The following is a 20,638-nucleotide window of genomic DNA, read 5'->3' on the forward strand; positions in this document are numbered from 1 at the left end:
TTATGTTACCTTTCGAAATAAATAATTAAATATAAAATAAAGTAATTATTAAATGTGATTCCCATACAAACAAAGAATTTTATGGAAAAGTATGGAACCTTTTGTGCGTGAGTCCGACGCCGGCTTTTATTAAATATTTCCACTTAAAGAAAAGCTAAAATACAACAGGTTAATAATTCGGTTTTAACCAACGGACACAATGACTCACAAGGAAGGAATGGTGTATGCAAATACAATTCATGAAATTGAAGCTTCTTAACATTGATCTTGAAACGCGTCTTCCAAAGTATCATGCAGTTTAAGTACTCATAAAGCTGATTTAATTTAATATCTTCATGCATAATTTTATGCCTGATTATGAGGTTCGTAAAACTAATCAGTACTTAAACAAAATGTAGAACATAATAGTTTAAGTTTCTCTCGTAAATTGTTGGATATTTTGCTTTCTCCGCCGCGGTACAAATAATGGCGTGTAGCCGGCCGATTGTCTCATAATGATCAATGAAATTCTTGGACAAACGTATGCAAAACATTACATTTGAAATACAGTTAAAGATCGGAGTGCGAACAACGTACGTGTTTGAGACGTCTTTGTGCTAACGCCGACTGCACGAAATTATTGCAAATATTTTTACTTATACAATTAGGACCTTAATAACATTACCATAATTTGCCATTTGAATCTTATTAAAAACGGATTCTCCAAGTTTATTTTTTTACTTTTATTGTGAATGTTTTAAAAATGAAGAGAAATGAGGAGAGAGAGCTTTTTATGCACTGGCGTGATGATTTTTAGTTTGACTTTGATTGATGACTTAAATAACGATAACAGTTTCATATCATAGCGTATTATGTAACCAAAATTTGTTGGCAGGATGTACTCGTATTTGGGCGAGTTGCATTTGGAGCGTTTGAAGAATCCTCAGTGCTTGGTACATTTAAAGAAAACATTGCTTTTTTATAAGAACACACCTATGTAAGTACATCAGACTATTATAAAATAGTTTATGATTCATGCAGTTTGACCTACTTTACATAAACCGATCGATGTTAATAATGGTGGACAGGTAAGAAAGAACTTATCTTTGAATATTATATGGTTATCAGCATTGCCATTGGCTACAATACTGTTAGTAATTCAGAACTTCCTACCGTTATAAACCCACAAATGTTTGTGTAAATTTTATACACATGCGCATAGCGAGGTCGTGAGTAATTTGTATGTAAGTAATTAAGATAGCATTGCAGATTTGGATCACCTGATTGTGTACGAAAAGGAAGATCTCGTGCATTAAGGCACGTTCAATTCAGTTACGTTTACTTATAGTACCTTACAGACCGCGTTAGAGGTCGTGCAGTGGTTTAGATTAGACCTTCTTAAGAGATTTGCAGGGTAGTTTGACCTATCTCGCTCGATAAGATTTTACTTACAGAAACGTCATTAGAAAGTTTAGAGCGCGATAGTATAAATTACAATACTTACATATATTGCAACACGAAAGTGTAAAAGTTGTTATCATATATGTTATTCTGCTATTACATTACTGTTCTAGCCCTAGAATTCTGTTTTTATAGTTCTACTATTCTCATATTGAGTTAATAGGAGGAAAAGGATCATATACATTTAATTTTAGAGGACTTGCATTTCTAAAACGTTCTGTCTCAAGGGCCAGTTATAGACAAAGTAGGAGCGAGAATGATCGTCATTCCTGTTCCCACGTCTGTGCCACTGACACGTTGACATCAGATGATCACCACCGCACGGCGATAACAAGCAAAAACTAAACGCGCCTGATTACGTCGAGACGAGCCGCTTTTAAACCGCTTTTTACAACAATCAATGGGTGGCAATTTGCCTTTATTATTCTGGTATCTGTATTGGTATGGTAACAATCGAAGATCCAGACCGTTCTTGATGGAAACTTCAGTTGTTATAGTTGAAATGAGAGCTAACATACAATTTCTATAATATTACTATATTAAATAGTAAGTGCGTGGTATACTGAATGTTAAAGCAAGTACCTACCTAAAAAAATAGTATTTACGTAACATGTTGGTAATTAAAATTAAATTCCATGTATAATCTAGATCATCATTTTGTGAACGGTACCGAATTATTATTTCATAATCACCCAGGTTATGTCACCTGAGTGATCTTATATTTACTCTGGATACTTATAAGTGTTTTAATGTCCTCGCGTAATATTTATACTTAACTGTTTTATTAAATTGCTTTTAATATGATGCTATGCGGCAAGTTTAAGCAGTTTTGCGACCTGCCTTTTAATTATAATAGGAGTTTTCTCTGTGTGTCTCAACTTTTATTGTAAACTGTGTTCTAGTGGCAAATAAAGATTTAATTATTTTTATTATATAAAGCGTTCTTTCAAATTTGAAAATGTTATTATTATTAAAAAATATTTTAACCATGTTGGGTGTGAAATGTAGTATATAGCCTAAAAGCCATGTGAGGGTAAACATACCTTTTGAGTCGTAACGTAAAATCATTAATCAATGATTATTTAGATTATATAAAATTACTCTCTCTATCTATGAGAATTTTGTGAGCAAATTTTAAAAATCACTCTTTAAAATTTTGATGTTGTTTACAAATACCATCTTTCTCGTATATGTGTATGCATTATATATCAACGAGCTAATTCTGAACCATTTTTTATAATGAATATACGTAATAAGTCAGTGTAACATTCCGAAATCAGTAATGGGAACCGAAGGCTCGCTTTAATCCAATTGTAATGTATACATACAAAGGAGGTAGGTTAGTTCGCTTGAAGGAACTTACTGCTTCACTTTCAGTTTCGTGGGTTACATAATACGTGGGTAATACCGGTTTTTCAATAATACTAATCGATGGTCATGTATTCGAATTTAAAAATTTACATAATATACACAGACGTGTCACAACTTTATCCTTTTCGGGGTAGACAGAGCTCGTCTCAAGACTCGCATGTCTTGTTAGCGTACAGTCTAGTTACGAACTTTGCTAAGGCCTTATAAATTAGATTATAATATGATTTTTTTGAGTTGAGCAATTGTCTCCTCTGCGCTCTATAGTGGAACTTAAATTATAGAAAGAACGATGATAAGATTTATCGTGTCGTCTTATCAAAATTCGTGAATAAGCATTGTTAATTAACAAGCATTTTGATCATTCTGTGGTTCTCAAGACCTGAGTTTTGAGCTTAACAAAACCGAAAGTTAAAATAGAAACCGTTGTGTTCTGCCTAGCTAAAGGTTAAGGATAGCTTGTTATCTTTTGTTGCAAGTCCTAAGGGTAATAAAATTTTTATCGGCTTTACCGGAAGCGGCGAGAAGCGCGCTAATTTGCACGCAAGGTGGCCACCAAGGTAACTTTTTTTTAAACATTTTTATGCCCAAGAGCAGGTTTACCTACTGTCATTGTCTCGTTGCTTTACTGATCTTTCTTATTGAATGGTTTTGTGGAGTCCAACAATGTTGTTAAACGTATGTTTTTAACGAAAAGGTAAGTGTTACTTGTGTTAAGTGATTTTAAATTGGCCAGACAGTCAATAATCAGTTTTTTTCTGTACAAAAACATATTGCTTGAATATAGTTAACACGATATTGCCAATCACGACTTATTACTAAGCAAAAACGAGAGAGACTTGAATTGTTATCATTATATTCGATTCATAACACTATTGAAGACTACTAAGTTATATTTGTTTATAGGTTATTAAAAGCACTAATTTAGAATCGTGTATCAGCACTGGCATCTCAATTGTTTTATAAACAGCAAGCTGAAACAGTACCTTTGAGCATTGTTATCAAAAAAGTAAAAAGGTTAAATAACCGGCTTCCCGAAAATATGTTCTGACGGTGAAATTTACAATGTTGTCAAAACCACAACAACCTTTTTGAGATCATACAAAGTTTTGTGTTCACTGTAATCACTGCACGTTTTACAAAGGATTTTGGCACTTCGGACTCATTTCACTTGTCCAGGAGGCACCGACTCGGACAAAGGCTTAACTATTACTGGAGAGGAGAGGTTTCATACGGGCCGGCTAGCGGCTGCTCAGGTAAGGTTTTCACGTTGCTGTTAACCGGACAATTTAAAAACGCACAGTCCGACGCATCTTGTCTTTACCTGAGCGCCTTTTTTACCCGATGGTGTAGCATCTAAACTAAAACTGACATTGTAACACTACATCGTCCAACTCAGCTTAGAAGAAAGAGATGAGATCGCAGAGGTAAATAATTTAGTAAGCTTAATGATGCTTTAAAACTTGTAAGTTTGACCTATGTAAAGTGGTAGTTATGTTTATGGGGTATTTAACTAGTTCGAGTACATCAGTTTATATTAAGAGAATTGAATTCATATTTACATACCTAAATAAGGTGTCATGTATGATTGATAAAAGGCTGATGACATTTTGTCTTTGTCAAAAATATTAGCCTTATCATTATCTTTGCTAAAATTGATGATCATAATTTACGTATCAAAAAAGTATCAATCGTTTCGGTTAATTCTTTGGACACTGCTCCTTTAGATCCTATTTAAGTCGAATTTAATTCATCACCTAGTAATATATCAATTACAACGTTCCGACCATGACGTCACCATTTCAAAATGTCAGCAGCGCCACAATACGGCCGTCCTGCTCACGCGCAATATTCCCATAGGGGACTAATTCAAGGATATGGTGCACTCTTCAGTTCACTGATCTCTGGCGAAGCCTCAGTGCTCACTTCACTATTGGAGACAATGTATTAAAAACTAAACTGTATGAATATTTATAAGAGCTCGGGAATTCAGCTAAGACATTAGTTTTGACTCTACAAAACGTTTATTATGTCGCTTTGAATAGGGAAATACCTTCGAGTGGGCATTAATGGTAGTCAGTATTAACATGTCATTCTTTATTGTTATTTTTAACGACGCGAGTACTTTACGAGTAGAATGGAATGGTTTCGTCAACCCTACCTCGAAATGTATTTCTGTGTACAATACAATTGGATAATCTGCTTCAATGACTTGGCAGTACACGTAGTCGACTTCTAAGGAATATTGTTTTTCGATAATTTCTGTGGTATGCCTATGTATTGATGAAAAATAAAGAAATTGCTTTGCTCACCTGATCCTCATCTCGATAGTCGACGATCTCGCTCCTGAAATGCATTTATGGATATTTATTTAAGTAGAAAGTTTGACTTTGATAAATTTTATATGAAGCATGCTGGGTTATCGCTGGCTTTATTGAATAGTCGTAAAGCTTAGTTTAAATTAATATGATCAAATTTTGGAATATAATTAATAATTCGTATGTTGGTAATAAAATATTGGAATTTAAGTAAATTAGGTAGGTACCCATTTTGTTAAGGTGCTAGAAAGTTTGCATCCATCACGTAGATATTATTTGGGAATGTTCTTCCGAACATGGAGAACAATTATACCTTTACAAACTAGGGCTTGAATGCACACGACTATCAATATAAATCTTCATAACTCTCTTTAAAGTAAATACAAACGAAGGCATGGATTGAACTTACCTGCATCTAAGTTTCTTGATAACTGGTCTCTGCGGGGTACTATCATGGATCCTAACTTGGGTAGGATCTATTTCTTCACATTCGTCATCATCCTCGAATGGAATTTGGCCTGTCCTTCTAGCTAAAATAGAATCCATGAACGGGCTATAGATCTGACTAGATGTACCTAAAATATCGTCAATATCTGTATACCGAGATATGTACCTATCCATATTCTTTGGATAAGATAAATGCCTTCGTCTATATTGACGATTATTCTCATAAGGTGAAGTCCGTCCTCTGTAATCTTCATTCTCTTTAGGAGTTTCAAGTCCTTCAGGACTTCTTCTATCTCCTAAAGGTTCATCGTCTGGCAAATGAAGCGGGAATGGTGGAACAACTGCAGTTGGTACGTAAACTTCTACTTCTTCTGAACCCGAACTCTCGCTATCATCTTGCGGCGGTGGAGTAGGTAGTTGCTCGATACCTTCTGGGATGCTTTTTCCACTAGATAGCCACCACGGTCTTTCACCAGATTCTACATGTCTTATACGCCTTACTGGAAAACTTTTTTGATCTGATCCAGATTTACTTAAACTACTTTGGACATCAGGTTTATTACTTTGGGTAGAGTTTTCATTGCTTGTAAGCCACCAATCTTTCGTGTCGCCGGAATCTATATGCCTTACTTTGTAAAAGTTATATTTTTCACTTTTGTCACTTTCACTAGACGTTTTTCTAGGTGGTGATAACCTCTCAATACCTTCTGGTATATTAGCACTGCTGTCAAGCCACCATGGCTTTTCATCATCTATAGATTGAAATTTTGATCCTTGTCTGTTATTGTTTGTATTTTCAACATGATTGGATTTTGGCGTTTGTTCATTTTCACTATTCGATTCCAACCACCAAGCTTTTTCACCGGATTCTATGCGTTTAATTTTTTTGCACATAATTTTTTCTGCACTCTGATTTTCACTGCTACTTGTTTTGTTTTGTTTATCGGATTCGGAATCTAACCACCAAGCTCTTTCACCAGACTCGATATGCCGTATAGCTTTCAATTGTACTAAATTATCTTCATTCGATGCAATAATATTTTTGCTTTTACTTGACCTATCACTTTCCGTTAGAAGATTAGATATATCTTTGCCAGTTGATTCAGATGTAGAATTTTCAGGCCATCGACTATTATCACTGGAGTCTTGATGTCTCATTTTAAACAAGTTGGTTACAGGCGCAAGAGCGCGAATCAAAAATGATTTAGCTTCTTCTGCACCTCCTTCATTTTTCGCTGGTGATGATTGTTTTCCTGATTTGTCGGTTGGTATAGACAACTCATCAGCCGAAGTTCTAGATACATCTTGAGCTTTAGACTTTGATACGGAGTCATCTTCACTTATTGATGATTGTGTAGACAATGTTAAACTAGACTCCGGACTATTACTTTCTCTAGATTTGGAATGCTTTAATTTTTGATGGCCATTGTGTATATTACTTGTTGAAGACTTCTTCTGAATATTTTTTGGCGGAGAAACAGATGAATCTTTTTGTTTATCGTTTGACTCGCTTGCTTGATCAGAGTCTGTAGAGCTAACAGACTTACTTCGCTTTTTAATAATTTTTTTCTTAGATGATGAATCTGATGATGAGTCTGTACTAGATTTTCTTACTTTAATCTTTTTTATTTTGGTAGCTCCATCTGTTTTTGGAGCTTGTGGTGGCAATTGACTGGTACTATTTTTATTTGATTCTGGTGAGACCAGTTCACTTGTGGTAGTTTGTGGACTTTTTGCTCTCTTGAGTTTTAGGTTTACATTTATAATAATTTCGGATGTATCATCGTCTTTGTTATGTTCATAAACTGCAACAATTTCTTGATTTGATTCATTTGATTGATTATTGCCGTTTGAGTTAGTAACGGAGATGCTTTTACTGCTATTATTATTATAAGGACTAGAATTATTACTATCTCCTGGCGGTGGTTCTCTGCTGTGACTTCGACTGCTTCTATCATTGTAAGAATTATTTGGTGCATTTTCACGAAGCGTTGAATATTGTGTAGAATATCTTCCAGCATATCCTGTGTAACTATTTGGGGAATAGTAAGTCCAGTTAGTTGAAGTTGCTCTTGCCGTGCTACCGAACCTGCTTGTTCTAGTTGAATCATCTAGTCTATCTGATTGAACTTCTTTATCCATCATTTGTGGTCGCTTTTTCAATCTAGTAATTGTCTTTTCTGTTGTTTTAGCCATCTCAGCACGTCTACTCCGTACATAAGCAGATGAACCAGGTGGCGTAGGTGATGTATGTCGGGTAATAATTGTTACTGATTCGAGTTCATCTTCATTTTTTATTGTGTTTTCCTTATTTTGTAATATATTTTCTCCCTCATTTTTTTCAGGTACACTTTCCATTTTAGGCAAATGATTTGCGTCTTGGATTAAAATCGATGGTGATATTGGTTTTTCAGTATCGTTTTTAGGAGATTCTACTACATGATTCACTGGAGACACCGATGTTCTTTTCACTGTAGGGGGACTTCTTAAATAATTTGAAGACAAGCGGTTAGCTATAGCATATCTATTCACGCTAATTTCTGGTTTTGTTTCCGTTCTAGATGCAGGTCGGGTATAACTTGAAGTTCTTGGATATAATTTGTAGCTCGACAGGCTACTGTAGCCCGAAGCCTTATCAGTCTTGCTTGGAATGTCTTTTTCGCGATCCATAGGACTGGGATCTCGGCTTTTTTCTTTATAACTTTTTGTCGTTCTTCTCTCAGGACTCAAATGCCTGGAAGGTCGATTATAACTGTACTTCGATGAAGCTGATACCGGACTGACATCTCTACTTTTAGCGATAGAAGGCACAGTGAGTTTCGAGTAATCTTTTTTCTCATATTTGGGAATAGTTTTGTCGCTTTTACCGTAGCTGGAATATCGGCTGGCGATGGTAGAGATGGGTGTTTCGTCTTTAGTTCGTTCGGGGCTGAGTATGGGGATGCTTGAGGACTTGTAAGAAGGGGTGGTGGTGATGTATTTGGCGGTGACTGAGGTCGGCCGGTCGGTCGCCACGCTGGAAGTGGACGAGCTGCGCCCGGTGTCTCGGCTGCGGCCGTAAGATGACGAATCATACTGGAAAGGAGATAAAAGATAATGAGTTTTGTTATCTTTCCAGCAGCTACATGGATTAAAGATGCTAAAAGTATATTACCAAAAAAGTCACAAATTAATAAAATCTTTTCTTATAAATAAACCTTAAAATCTTCTACTGCAAATTAGGTATTGTATTTTCTTACTTTTTTGATCTGCCCAAATCGTGCCGAACATGATTAATATATCAGAATTTAAATACGTTATCAAAGTTAAACAGATCGGCTGAAGAGAAAGTATATATCGTATAATACCTACAAATAGGTTCTTAACCTTTAAGTACCGACGTGTGGTCTGACAGACACTCTCGTAGGTCAGGAAGTCTAGTTACATAGGTTAGCGAATACGTATCTCCCCGTGCTTCTCTCTACCCCTCGGTCAGTCGCCCGGCATCGTTCATGGAGAGTGGCTATGTCGGCGCAAGCGGTTCCGGTAAGTTAATAGCTTTATAAGATCGCGAGTGGTCTGTCAGACCACTCGTCTGTACTTGTGTAACTTTTTTTGAATATGACTTTTGTCAGATAATATAGTTTTTTTCTTTTTTATACAGTTGCTTATAAAAATGGATAAGCCAGGTACTTCGGGCATAAAATGAGCAACCACTAGCGAAAATAAAAGTGCTCCTCCCATGAAGAAAACTTACCAAACAAGGCCTCAAAATAAAGACCATGCAGAAATTTTAACGGAATGGCTAAATGAGAGTTCAGAATCCGACTGTTATGAAATTGACCCGAAAACCCTTTCATCTATGCATCACAACGAACAATTAAATGAAGAAAACAATAAACCGTAAATTATATCTTACTATAATTCCACAAAGGGTGGGGTTATTTCCATTTATAATACTAGTCGGCGAACACAGCGTTGGTCAATGGCAATATTTTTCCGAATGTTAGACCTAAGCGCCATAAATGCAGGTATTTTGTACAATTTCACCGAGCATAAAAAATAGAAGACAGATCTGTCTTCTTGAAACTACTAGCAAGATCTCTAGTCGTTCCAAAAATGCAGCGCCGCTGTCTAAATAAACATCTACCAAGAGAGTTACGTTTGTCCATAAAAAGGGTTCTTGGGTCAGCAACACCAAAAAATGTAACAGTTAATGAAGAAGAGGGTAGTCACACCAGAAAACTCTGTCACAACCTTACAAATGTGACTCTTGTAAGAAACATGTGTGCCTACAATGCAGCAAACCTGTTTGCAAAAAGTGTTTGTAAACTTTGATAGTTCCTACCATTTGGTGCCTTGTTATTTACAAGAAAATTGTCTTTAGCATATAATTTTATATATTATTTTGCTTATGTGATTATTTATCTTTAAGAAAAAAGGACATTTGAAATGTTTTTATAGTTTTTTGATTAATAATAATTAGTAAGATAAAAGTAACGTTTTTCGTCCAAAGAATTTGAGACTGTAATTTAGTAGTTAAATTATTAATAATAAATGGTTGTACTACTAATTTTTTTTTCATTTATTCAATAACTAAATACATATAGAATTCCTAGAAATATTTATTTACATATAATATTAATAAACATAAAAGATTTCTTTATTAAAGCTCTGGTGGTCTAGCAGACCTCACGTCGGTACTTAAGTAACTAAAATAGCACGTCGGTACTTAAAGGTTAATAACGTCGAATAAACGAATTATAAATAGTACCTACTTGTTTTCTTTTTAGTATCCACATTCATCCGCCTATAACGAAAATAATTATAAATAAACTACATTGCTCTAACAATGAACCAGATACCTACCTTACTAAATATTGAATGGAGGAACGAAACAGCTACTAAATTTTATGTTGCTGTAACATAAGATCCATTTTCATCATTCAACACTATCACACATGAAGACACGCATTTTGCAGCTTAAAATAACCAAGGGAATGTGTGTAGAGGCGCTTAGCATTCGGTTTCCCACTTTTCATTCAATTATGACCTTTAACTTGTTCACCATAAGAACGCAGGATTAAAAAGGATTTTCGAAGCTTGTACGGATTTTATTGAGCTCTCTGCTTTCTGGGCATTTAAGGGCTTGAACCAGACTGATTAATAGTAGGCTAAGGATATGAATCCAACGCGGTTTATAGCATCTCATTTATTAAAATTTTCTTGGTTATCTATTGGGGCAATTGGAATAAAACGGACTTTTATTTACAAACCTAATTTACTGAATAGTAACAACACATTTATCAGTGCAGATACAATTTTATTGAGCTTTTGCTTCCTGTTTCGCTGGAGCACATTACCATAATTCGCTAATCCCATTGTAATTATTTTATTTTTGGATGGCTGATTACAACGTGACTTGTAATGTGCCATCCATTACAAGTCATGTTGTACTCGTAAGTAATCTATGTCCTCACATCCCAGCGGAGTTTTGGGGAGTGACCGCGTTAGGAACATAGGTACACTTTCGCGGACAAAATGCAAAAGATCCTTCATCGTCGAAATTATCAGATACAGTATAATGTAATTTATTAATTTTTTGCTCGTTTAACAGCAGGTAATTGGATATATAACAATTAATGGAAACGGGTTATTTTTGTGCAGAAACATACATGAGGCGTCTAGTTTCAAAGTCCGCTAAAAGACTTTTTTATAAAAATTGAGGTAATAGATAAAAATGGCGCCAGTACGTATTCTTTTTATGATGTCATTATCATTTCTCATCAAAACCTGGCAAAACCTTTAGAAATTTGCACTCAAAACTTTACCTTCATTGCAAATCCCGCTAAAATACGTGTTGTTTACTTCAGAATCCGCTAAAAAGAAATTAGCCAATGACAGCGCGGTATTGTGATCACGTGTCATTCAAAACAGTATGGCAGTTTTTTTATCTCTATGAAAGGTTGCTCCGGTTTTTTATTGTTTTTAATAAGAAAACATGGAGAATTTAGTTCAATTTGTGCAAAAATGTGATCCTAAGGAAGCGCGGAAGAAACTACGCGACATTCCTTCATGGAAACGCACTAAGGAAACTCGAAAACTGTAGGTAAAAAGTTACTGTAAAACTACTTTCAAAGTGCTTTGATGGTGTTATGCACAATGAGTAATTAGTATAGTTACATATTGTAGGTACATTAATTTTTCAGTTAACACGTACTTACAAAGTACCTTCATTATATTTAGTTTTAATATTCACATTTAATTTTAATATCAACCTGATATTTAACGTTTAAGGATTGTTAAATTAACTACCGACTTCGTACTTAGTATTGAATACTGTCTAGTAAAAAAATAAATGATATAATGATGCGTATGACACGTCCACGCTTCTTGAAAATTAATCTGATAATAAACAATGGAATAAAATCGAATAATGCGTGGTATGTACTACCTGACATAATCCATTCACATTAATGCTTTTACCTGCTTTTTCCAATGATAGTAATAAAACTGCTAATATTTTATTTATTATTTTGTTTTATTTTTAAAACCAAAATTTATTCACTTACTGTCTTGTCCGTATTGCATAACGCTTTTTATTTCTAATCCCTGTTTGCAACAAATCCCTCTAAAATTCTTGACGTTTCTTTCAAACTCCCTTTAAATTGATTGTTCGTAGCAAAATACGCCATAATGAAAATATTTTACGTTATATTTAAAATTATAACATGCATTTCCAAATAATTAGGTTAGTTCCGGTATTACCAGAGTAGAATCCACAAAACCTGCTAGTATTTTTTGTCTTAGTGGTAAATTTAATACAAAAAAAACGTTTTTTATATATTCCTTAAATTTTTGAAACAGCGTTTTAGCGGACTTTGATACTAGATGACTCACATATATATACAGCTTTTTAAAATATTTTAGTCTTTCTAATTGCTGAGATTTTTATTAATTCGCACAAACTAAGTTGCGAATATAAACTAGAAGAACTACCTAGGCAATTAGTTTGTTTTTCATAAAAAGTTCGTAAATAAAACGAAATGCTTAAAGGGAATATTTTTGACGTGGCATGCATGTTATTAGCAGTATACCGCATAAACTTAGCGTAGAGTCACTGCAATGTTGCCAACATAACGGCGCTAAATCTAGCGCATATTTGGCCATGTTAGCGCCAAAAATTCGGGGTTTAGAGCCTAGCCTAGCGCCAATTTTCAGTAAGTAATGTTTTCAAAGTATGTAGGTATATTTAGGATTTCAAGCAATTTAAGACTTAAGAGGTAAAAATCGAAATAGGCAACTAAAAAAAAGGTCGATAGAAAATAAGTTTTAACTCAAATTATTAATTTAGTTCATGAAGAAATATATTTTATTGCTCATCAAAATTGTCTCTAGGTCCAAGTTAGCGCTTTTTCGATGGTGATCGTTGGTAACAGTGCTGATGGCTATATTCGTGTCTTATGACTGTAATTAACACACAGGGGAACATGCAGGACCTTTTTATTGCATATCAACAAGATGCCAATTATCTGCCATTTTATGACAGTGTTTTACTACAATAATACGAATTATAGTCGCAATATTTTTTCGCGGATTACTACTTTGAATGTAACTACGTTGAAGTATTAATATAACGTATAGGAGTAACATAATATATAAGAGGAAGTATAAGGGGTGGTTAGTGATTAGTATTTTGACCGATACTTACATAATTTCTGAAGGACATTGTGTAACTCTAACTTGTGTCCATGAGCTAAGATCCCAGGAGACCTCAAGAAAATCTGGAAAATTAAAAATGAAAGTTATTACCTAAAGTAAGAAAGACTGTTTAAATAAATATTTGGTGTGTATGCTTTTTTATTTTTTTTTCAAGTCTTGCCTTTGATTTGATTTTTTTTTCAGACATTTATTTACATGTTTAGTTTTAATTTCTTTTTGTAGTATTGGTCTTTAATAAAGCGTGTGACGTAGTTTTTGAGGGTTTTTTAAATGTGAAAATGATGACGTTTAATTTAAATGAAAATAGGCTCAAACGGCTCAGAAGCATGGGTATAGTCTATGTTTAAAAGGATGCATTTATTTTAAATGTCACCCTGTATAGAATCACAAATATAAGTCAGAATCACCTAGATAATTATTTTAATTAAAAAAAAAACGGTATGTAAAGATTCGTTATTGCAAATTGAAAAAAAAAAAACGACATATTTCTTTTATTCACTGTGATCAATCTCTGATGTTGGCCTCATTTTTATCTTTTGTTTGTTGCTATGCCTTTACCAAAGGCGTGGCCAGAAATTGCTTGGTGTACCCCTGTAAAGTAGACCAGTGGCTATGGATCCTCCAATACTTCAGTGTACTTTTATCTTACTAATCTGCTACTTAGGTAAAAGTAATTAAAAGAATTGGAGTAGCTTTACTTACAGGTTGCTACTGCAAAATTTGCTCACAAAATTACAAAAGGACACATTTAAACAATGGTACCTTAATATACCGCATTTACAAATAACGAATTTAGGGTACTTTATAGTGCAAGAAAAACCACATAAGTACTCGTATTTACCTACACTGTGTCCTGTATTCGAACCTATCATAGTTGATATGTTCAATAATTTTCCCTTACGAAAAGAAAGGCACACGTATGTTTATGTATGTATGTACATATGTTTATATGTCCGGTGAAAATGCTGCAGTGTAGTTTGTTCCGCCGCTTCTTCTACACATGCGGTAGTAGTTATAGTTAGATTTAAGCTATGTGACGTCAATAAATGATACCTTGTATCCAATTTTGAAAATAAATATATTCTTTTCTATTCTATGTAGTGAGTAATTTTTTAATTAGTCATAATAAAACAAAGTGAGAGTGACACATGTATCGCTATATAGTACGATGCATTTACGACACGACCAGTTCGAGTGTTATCCCGTAGGCGTTTGGCACCGCGGTCGCGTCTCTGATAGTACTCGTCAGATGCTCCCGTCACAAATTAAATATTAACAGATGTGACTAACCATGAGAGAAGAGGCAGGCACGTAGAAATCGGAATAATTTTCAGATTGTTGGCTTGACTGAAATAAATATGTACGGAATACAGATTGAGTTAGCAACGAAGTTAGTTCGAGACTTGTGTTACGAGATACTAACTCAATTATACTATATTTTATAATAAATCTTTTTATAGATAAACGTACAAGATAAAAAGAGAAAGTTCGTTTTTCATCATGCCATGGTTGGGATTCGAACCCACGACTTATAGTGAAAAGTAGTCGTTCACAGCTGCGCCACAGAGGCCGTCGTGGAAAAAGAAAAGAAAAGAAAGATTTGTGTGTGAGAGAATAATGTATCGCAGCGCACTGAATTCATAAGAACAAATAATCCCAAGTAACTAGTCAACCAATATTCTTGCAATTTTGCAAATTTAAGGAGATAGTTATATATGATAAGCAACTGCAGGCAATCACTAGTACCTAAATCTACAAGAAATCGATTTAACATCCGAATTTATAGGAAAAATAAGTATTATTAGTATTGAGCTTCCCATGCAGATTTTATTGTGTTTTTGATGATTATAGGTCAGTTATGGTAGTTAGTTTTATTATCATTTCTACCTTACATACAAATATATAAAGCTATCCTTCTGTGCAGTAAATATTTTGTGGTTATATGTAAATTTCTAGTATGGATGACAAAGAAGTTGCGAAAATACTTCAGACAATTCATAGGAAATTTCCTATTCAAATGTGAAAAGTGTCACAGAACATCGCAATTCGAGGAGTCTGGTCACAAAATCGATGGACGTCCACATCGAAAGCTTACCATTTCGACTTAATTTACAGAAGTGAAAGGTATATTACATCGATGTTACTCCACTATTGTACCAATTTGAAGACTATAAAATCGATGGTACACTGTATCGATAGTGTCGAGAGGGTAAAAATTCCATTAGAGAACCGATCGAATAGCATGTATTAAACATAGAGGAAAATACGAAAAAGCTGATACACGATAATACTCATTAGTAGGCCTAATGTAGCATAAATAAGTTGTTTACACTTCGAGACACACAGTGTTTTGTCAGAAATAACCTCAGTGAAATATTATGCAATAAGCAGTCGGAACTAGGCATGCAGACATTCATTGTGCTGACTTTATTGCTCACCATTCCTAATTTATATGCTTGAACCCGCATCCCACCTTGCTTGAGATATGTTTATGCTACTGTGCATATGACTATGAGACATTCTTAATGATGGAATAGAGATTGAGATAGTGACAGGTGCTGTCCTAAAAGAAGAAACTGAAGTTTACAATCCGTTCTCATGATTGATAGATACAAACTGTCCATGAACAGAAGCAGCTGGCAGACACTGTCTTTATTAAATATTGAGGAATTGTAATTCGTTTGAACTGAACATTGTTGTACGAATTATTGTACTGAAAATGTTTGAGTTTGAATTTAAATCCCTTAATAGATATGTAGTAGCAGCATAAACGAGAATAAGTACCGAAATAAAACATCTGAATCAAAGAAGTAGAGACTATATTGGTGTTGCAACAAGATTTAGAATTCCGGCCATCAATACGCCCACAAAAACTAGGTGATCCATCTTGTGTCCATTGACTTGTTTGTTATGGGTTAACTCAAGTAGGTTTTCAAACGAAATAAATGGAACCGTTTTTTCTGGTCCTTCGCGGGCGAAATTTTTTATCCTCTTTCTTTCTTCCGCCTATGACTAGGATATCCAGGATGGGTAAAGTTAGGGTTGATAAGGCAAAATAAATAATTTGATCTTGGAGACTAGACCAGCAGAATGAAAATGATAGAAATATGTTGGTATGTGCACTTACTGGCCTTCTGGGATAGAGGCGTGATTATGTTTGGAGTATGTGCGTATTCCGTGTTTATGTTTGCGTAAATCAACTGATACATTTAACGTGCTCTTATCTATTTCACACCAGTTGCGTGCAATCGATCGATCTGAGAGCTGTTGCTCGAGCAAACAAATAGCAAGAGGAACTGATTTATTTCTGTCTAGCGTCCCGAAAATAAATGGCCTACTCGGCTAGTGTCAAAGACTCTGGGTTCGGTTGTTGCCTCGGGGGAAAAGAGGGCAGGCGACTTCCCGAGGGGGCCGAGCCAAGCCAGCCGGCCAACCTGGACTGACCCGATGCTTTTAGGGTTACGGAGCCAAATGGCTTAAGCAGAACAACGCTCGTAACTGAAAGATGACAGAATTCTTTCCGAGAATCGTCGAACAGGTTTTTGGAAATGGCTTGTTATGGAATAAAACACAATCAGGTCAGGTCAACAGGGTGGCAAGCGTGTGTGAAATGAGGAATGAATGTGACATGACAAGTGAAAAGATTTAGTCTCTGCCTGCCCCGCTGGAAATGAGTTTATGTACCCAGGTACATAATCATAAACATCGTGCAAAACAGTAGATAGTGACACTACCACAGGGAGTAACTGCTGACGTCAACTATCTCGTTTCTGAATTTGTAGTGTAGTGTATACCAACAATATGTTTTTGTACATTACTATATAATATGTATATTCCCCATTTTCTAGGTACATACCATTGACGTAAGTACGTCAACCTACCACAACGTTCACACCTACATACTTCCATTAATTAACGAAACACTAAGCGTTGGGCTGGAGTGTGGCGTGGATGCAAGCCAGCTTGGAACAAGCTAAAAATATTTCACTAAATATAGACCATCTTGCCAAAGACTTGCCGATTTAACGGCGTTTTCAGAATGGCCTCTTAACCCAAGTAACCTCAATTAATTTGTACTGTTTCGTAGTTTTGCAGCTGAGGAGCAATGGTTAAATTCCTGCCTATAAAATACAAGAATAATCTGCAATTTATGTTAAGTATTAGATAATAAAAATTTGTCATTATATATTGCAATTTTAATATAAGGTTTGCATTTTACAAAGATTTATATGGTTAGGACCCAGGATTCTGCAAAGAGGTAAATATATGTAAAGAAACTACCCGCTCTCGAATCAACTTAAATTTGAAGAGTTACAGGTATTTCTTATTTTTATAAATCTATTAATATTAAATGTTTGTGGTAAAATTCCAGCTGAGTATTTTACTTAAAAGTATGTCATTGATTTGATCAAGTAAAGTCATGAAAACAGATGGCTTGTTGACGATGTCAATGTAACGCAGTGTGGTGGAAGTAAAATCGTAATACTCAACAAGTTTAAAGTTACATTAATCCGGAAACATGCGCTTCTTGAAAATGAAGTCGAATCATTCTGAGAATACTCAGAAATTACTGGAGGATGATATTCTTGTAAATAATACATTAAGAATTCTGATAACCACCGTACCGTGAGTAAATAAACATAGGTATATTTATTTTCTTTGGTGCAAGTTTAGCGGTATAACATTTTTTAAGTAAAAATTTCTGACTATTTATTTTGACGCTGAACGATAAATCAAGATTTTTGCAAAGTTGCAAAACTGTAAAATATGATGAAAACGTTACGGTATCTGATGATTGTGATTGCTATCAGTGGCGATGACACTATCACCAGTACTAACCACTTCTATAGCATACATTCATATTATCACGCCTCAAAGCCTTACGGTATAGACTAAGCCAACAATCTCGATAAGACTAAGGGATAGACTTATAAATTTGAATTAAGACGATGGGCTAGCAACCTATCATTATTTAAATCTCTATTTTATCTTTCTATTTCTAACATTAAGCCAAAGAGCTGAAGATTCAAGACAAATAAGCCTCTGTCTACCCCGCAAGGGATATATACGTGATTATATGTATATAGGTAAAATAATACCGTCTTCTACGATACATTTTGTAGTGTTCTCCCGTGTGTATGTACGCACGCTTGACAGTCTCGGCTCACGTCTATAAATACGACGGGCATTCGTGAGCAATGGGATATCCTGACAAAACATTTTTATGTGTCCCCACCGCCGTAGACATATCCGTTGCTTGCAGTCTTGCACCTCGTGTAGGGTTGCTTGTCTTAATTAATTGACTATTAAAATAATTGAAATAGTATTCAGTTTTTGAGTTACATACTCAAATGTACAATTTATTGTCAGTTTTACAAAATTTAAGACGCGTGCACTTATGAATTAAGAACATAATAGCTTTGTTTGCCCGCGCCTCATGAAAATAGTTTTATTACTCCACACCACACAAATACATATTAGAATTAGGATAGTTAATAACCTGATGTGAAACATTGTTAAGGGTTTAGATTTTTGCTTATTTGGTTATTAAGTTCATTGCTGTACAATAGGTAAGGCCGTAGTAGGACATAATTTATTAAATTTTATGCCTTATCAACATTCTAACGCGAGTTTTATTTAAAATAAAAAGAGGTATACTCCGATGATTTCTACAATACTTCTAAAACTGGTAGCCCTATGAGGGAACTATGAGATTGTTAATGTACGTTTTATGGGAGGTATATTTTTAGAAATAATTTTACAATAATATTGCGTTTATTCTGTTCCCATCTCAAATGACAAACTGGGAAGCTGTTTAGACGAAGTAAGCGCTTGTTTATACTACTTATTTAATTACTTGTCTGATGTTATGTAAAGGTGGCGATAAAATTAAATCTATTGAATTTATTTTATTTTAGGTAGTATATACTTATTCAGGGATGAAAATGTTAATTATTAAATTTTGATGTATCGAATTTATTTTTTTATTTATCTCGTAACACAAGTCTCGCATTTATTTCGGGGTTAACTTAATCTGCGTAATTCGAGACGGATCTTTTTAAATTTTATTAAAAAAAATTTTATTTGCTCTGTTATTCGCTTCCGTGGAAATTCCAGAAAACAGAAGCCTTTGTTACTACTCGATTTTTTTTGTCTTTGTCTTTAATCTAAATCTATCCAGCAAGTAGTTCTTATGTTCATTCGTTAAAAGTACAATACATATAGTTTTATTGATAATATTCGTATCGAAGCATAGATATAAAAATTGGGAAAATGCCCTTTAGAAACAGCCAGTTACAAAGCATGATTTACGATATTCGTACAAAACGAATGGCTTTATAAACATTACCGAACTATATAAACTGATATAGATCTTGTCTGTCTCTACATTTTTTGAGATAAATCATATTTAAATTAAACTTCAATCCTGTGATGATTTCCAAAAATCTGAAGGGCCGCCGTGTCATCATTTATGACACAAAAATGATTTTCAAAACCTATTTGTTCTATATAACCGTATCTGTGTCAAATTATAAAGAAATTTAATTGATTATGGGAAAGCTTTTCTGTTTTTCATAATTTTATATGAAGGTAATTCAGAACATAAGATTTGCTATGTAATTATATTTGAAGCTATATAATAAAGATAGTGGCCTTAGTAGCTTTTGCAAGACTAAACTTGGCAAGCAATATTCAGAATTTATTTTATTTTATAATTTATGTTTTCACGTATCACTCGAGTACCATACATTGCTACGCACTAGGATTGAGGCTTATTTATTGATAAGGACATTATAATGAAAAGTGGTGCATAATATGCAAAATTTATTACATTAAGTTTATTTAAATAAATACGATTTTAAATTGAACACAAAATTTAAAATAGTTTGGTTTAATAGTTTGAACTAAGTGTTTGTTTGTATTTATAATGGAATGATGATTTCGGATAATTGTGCATGTCATTAAATACCTACACACATCGGAGTAATGATTCATCAAATAACATTGTCCTAAAAAATAGCTAATTCAATTAACTAAAAATATTGATAGCAACAACAGGTGGTCACTTAAAATATACACATTTTTTTTAAAACATACTAACATATACTCGCTATATCCCTTACGGGTTAGACAGAGCCAACAGTCTCGCAAATACTGAAAGGCCAAAAATCGTCTTTATTATACAAATGTTTGGTTCAAGTGCCGTGTGGTTCCCAGCACCAATACAAAAAAGAATAGTACCACTCCATCTCTTTCTCATGGATGTCGTAAAAGGTGACTAAGGGGTAGGGTAGGGGGTCTTCTTTTAGGCGATGGGCTAGCAACCTGTCACTATTTGAATCTCAATCCTATCTTAAAGCCAA

The 20,638-nt window shown here is 34.4% G+C and overlaps 1 protein-coding gene across 1 annotated transcript in view; it reads right to left on the reverse strand.

Annotated features, from left to right (window-relative positions):
* LOC106133799 (uncharacterized) overlaps positions 1 to 20,638 on the reverse strand; it is a 52,992-nt gene that overhangs the window by 29,767 nt on the left and 2,587 nt on the right. Inside the window, exons 2-4 of the mRNA XM_060953518.1 lie at positions 13,264 to 13,336; positions 5,536 to 8,648; positions 5,121 to 5,154 (exon numbers count right to left, since the gene is read on the reverse strand). Coding sequence (XP_060809501.1) covers positions 5,121 to 5,154; positions 5,536 to 8,648; positions 13,264 to 13,281 — 3,165 coding nt within the window. The 5' untranslated portion in view covers positions 13,282 to 13,336. The remainder of the gene's footprint in view (positions 1 to 5,120; positions 5,155 to 5,535; positions 8,649 to 13,263; positions 13,337 to 20,638) is intronic.

This window comes from Amyelois transitella, chromosome Z (genome assembly GCF_032362555.1).
Source record: "Amyelois transitella isolate CPQ chromosome Z, ilAmyTran1.1, whole genome shotgun sequence".
In the NCBI taxonomy this organism is placed as follows: Eukaryota; Metazoa; Arthropoda; class Insecta; order Lepidoptera; family Pyralidae; genus Amyelois; species Amyelois transitella.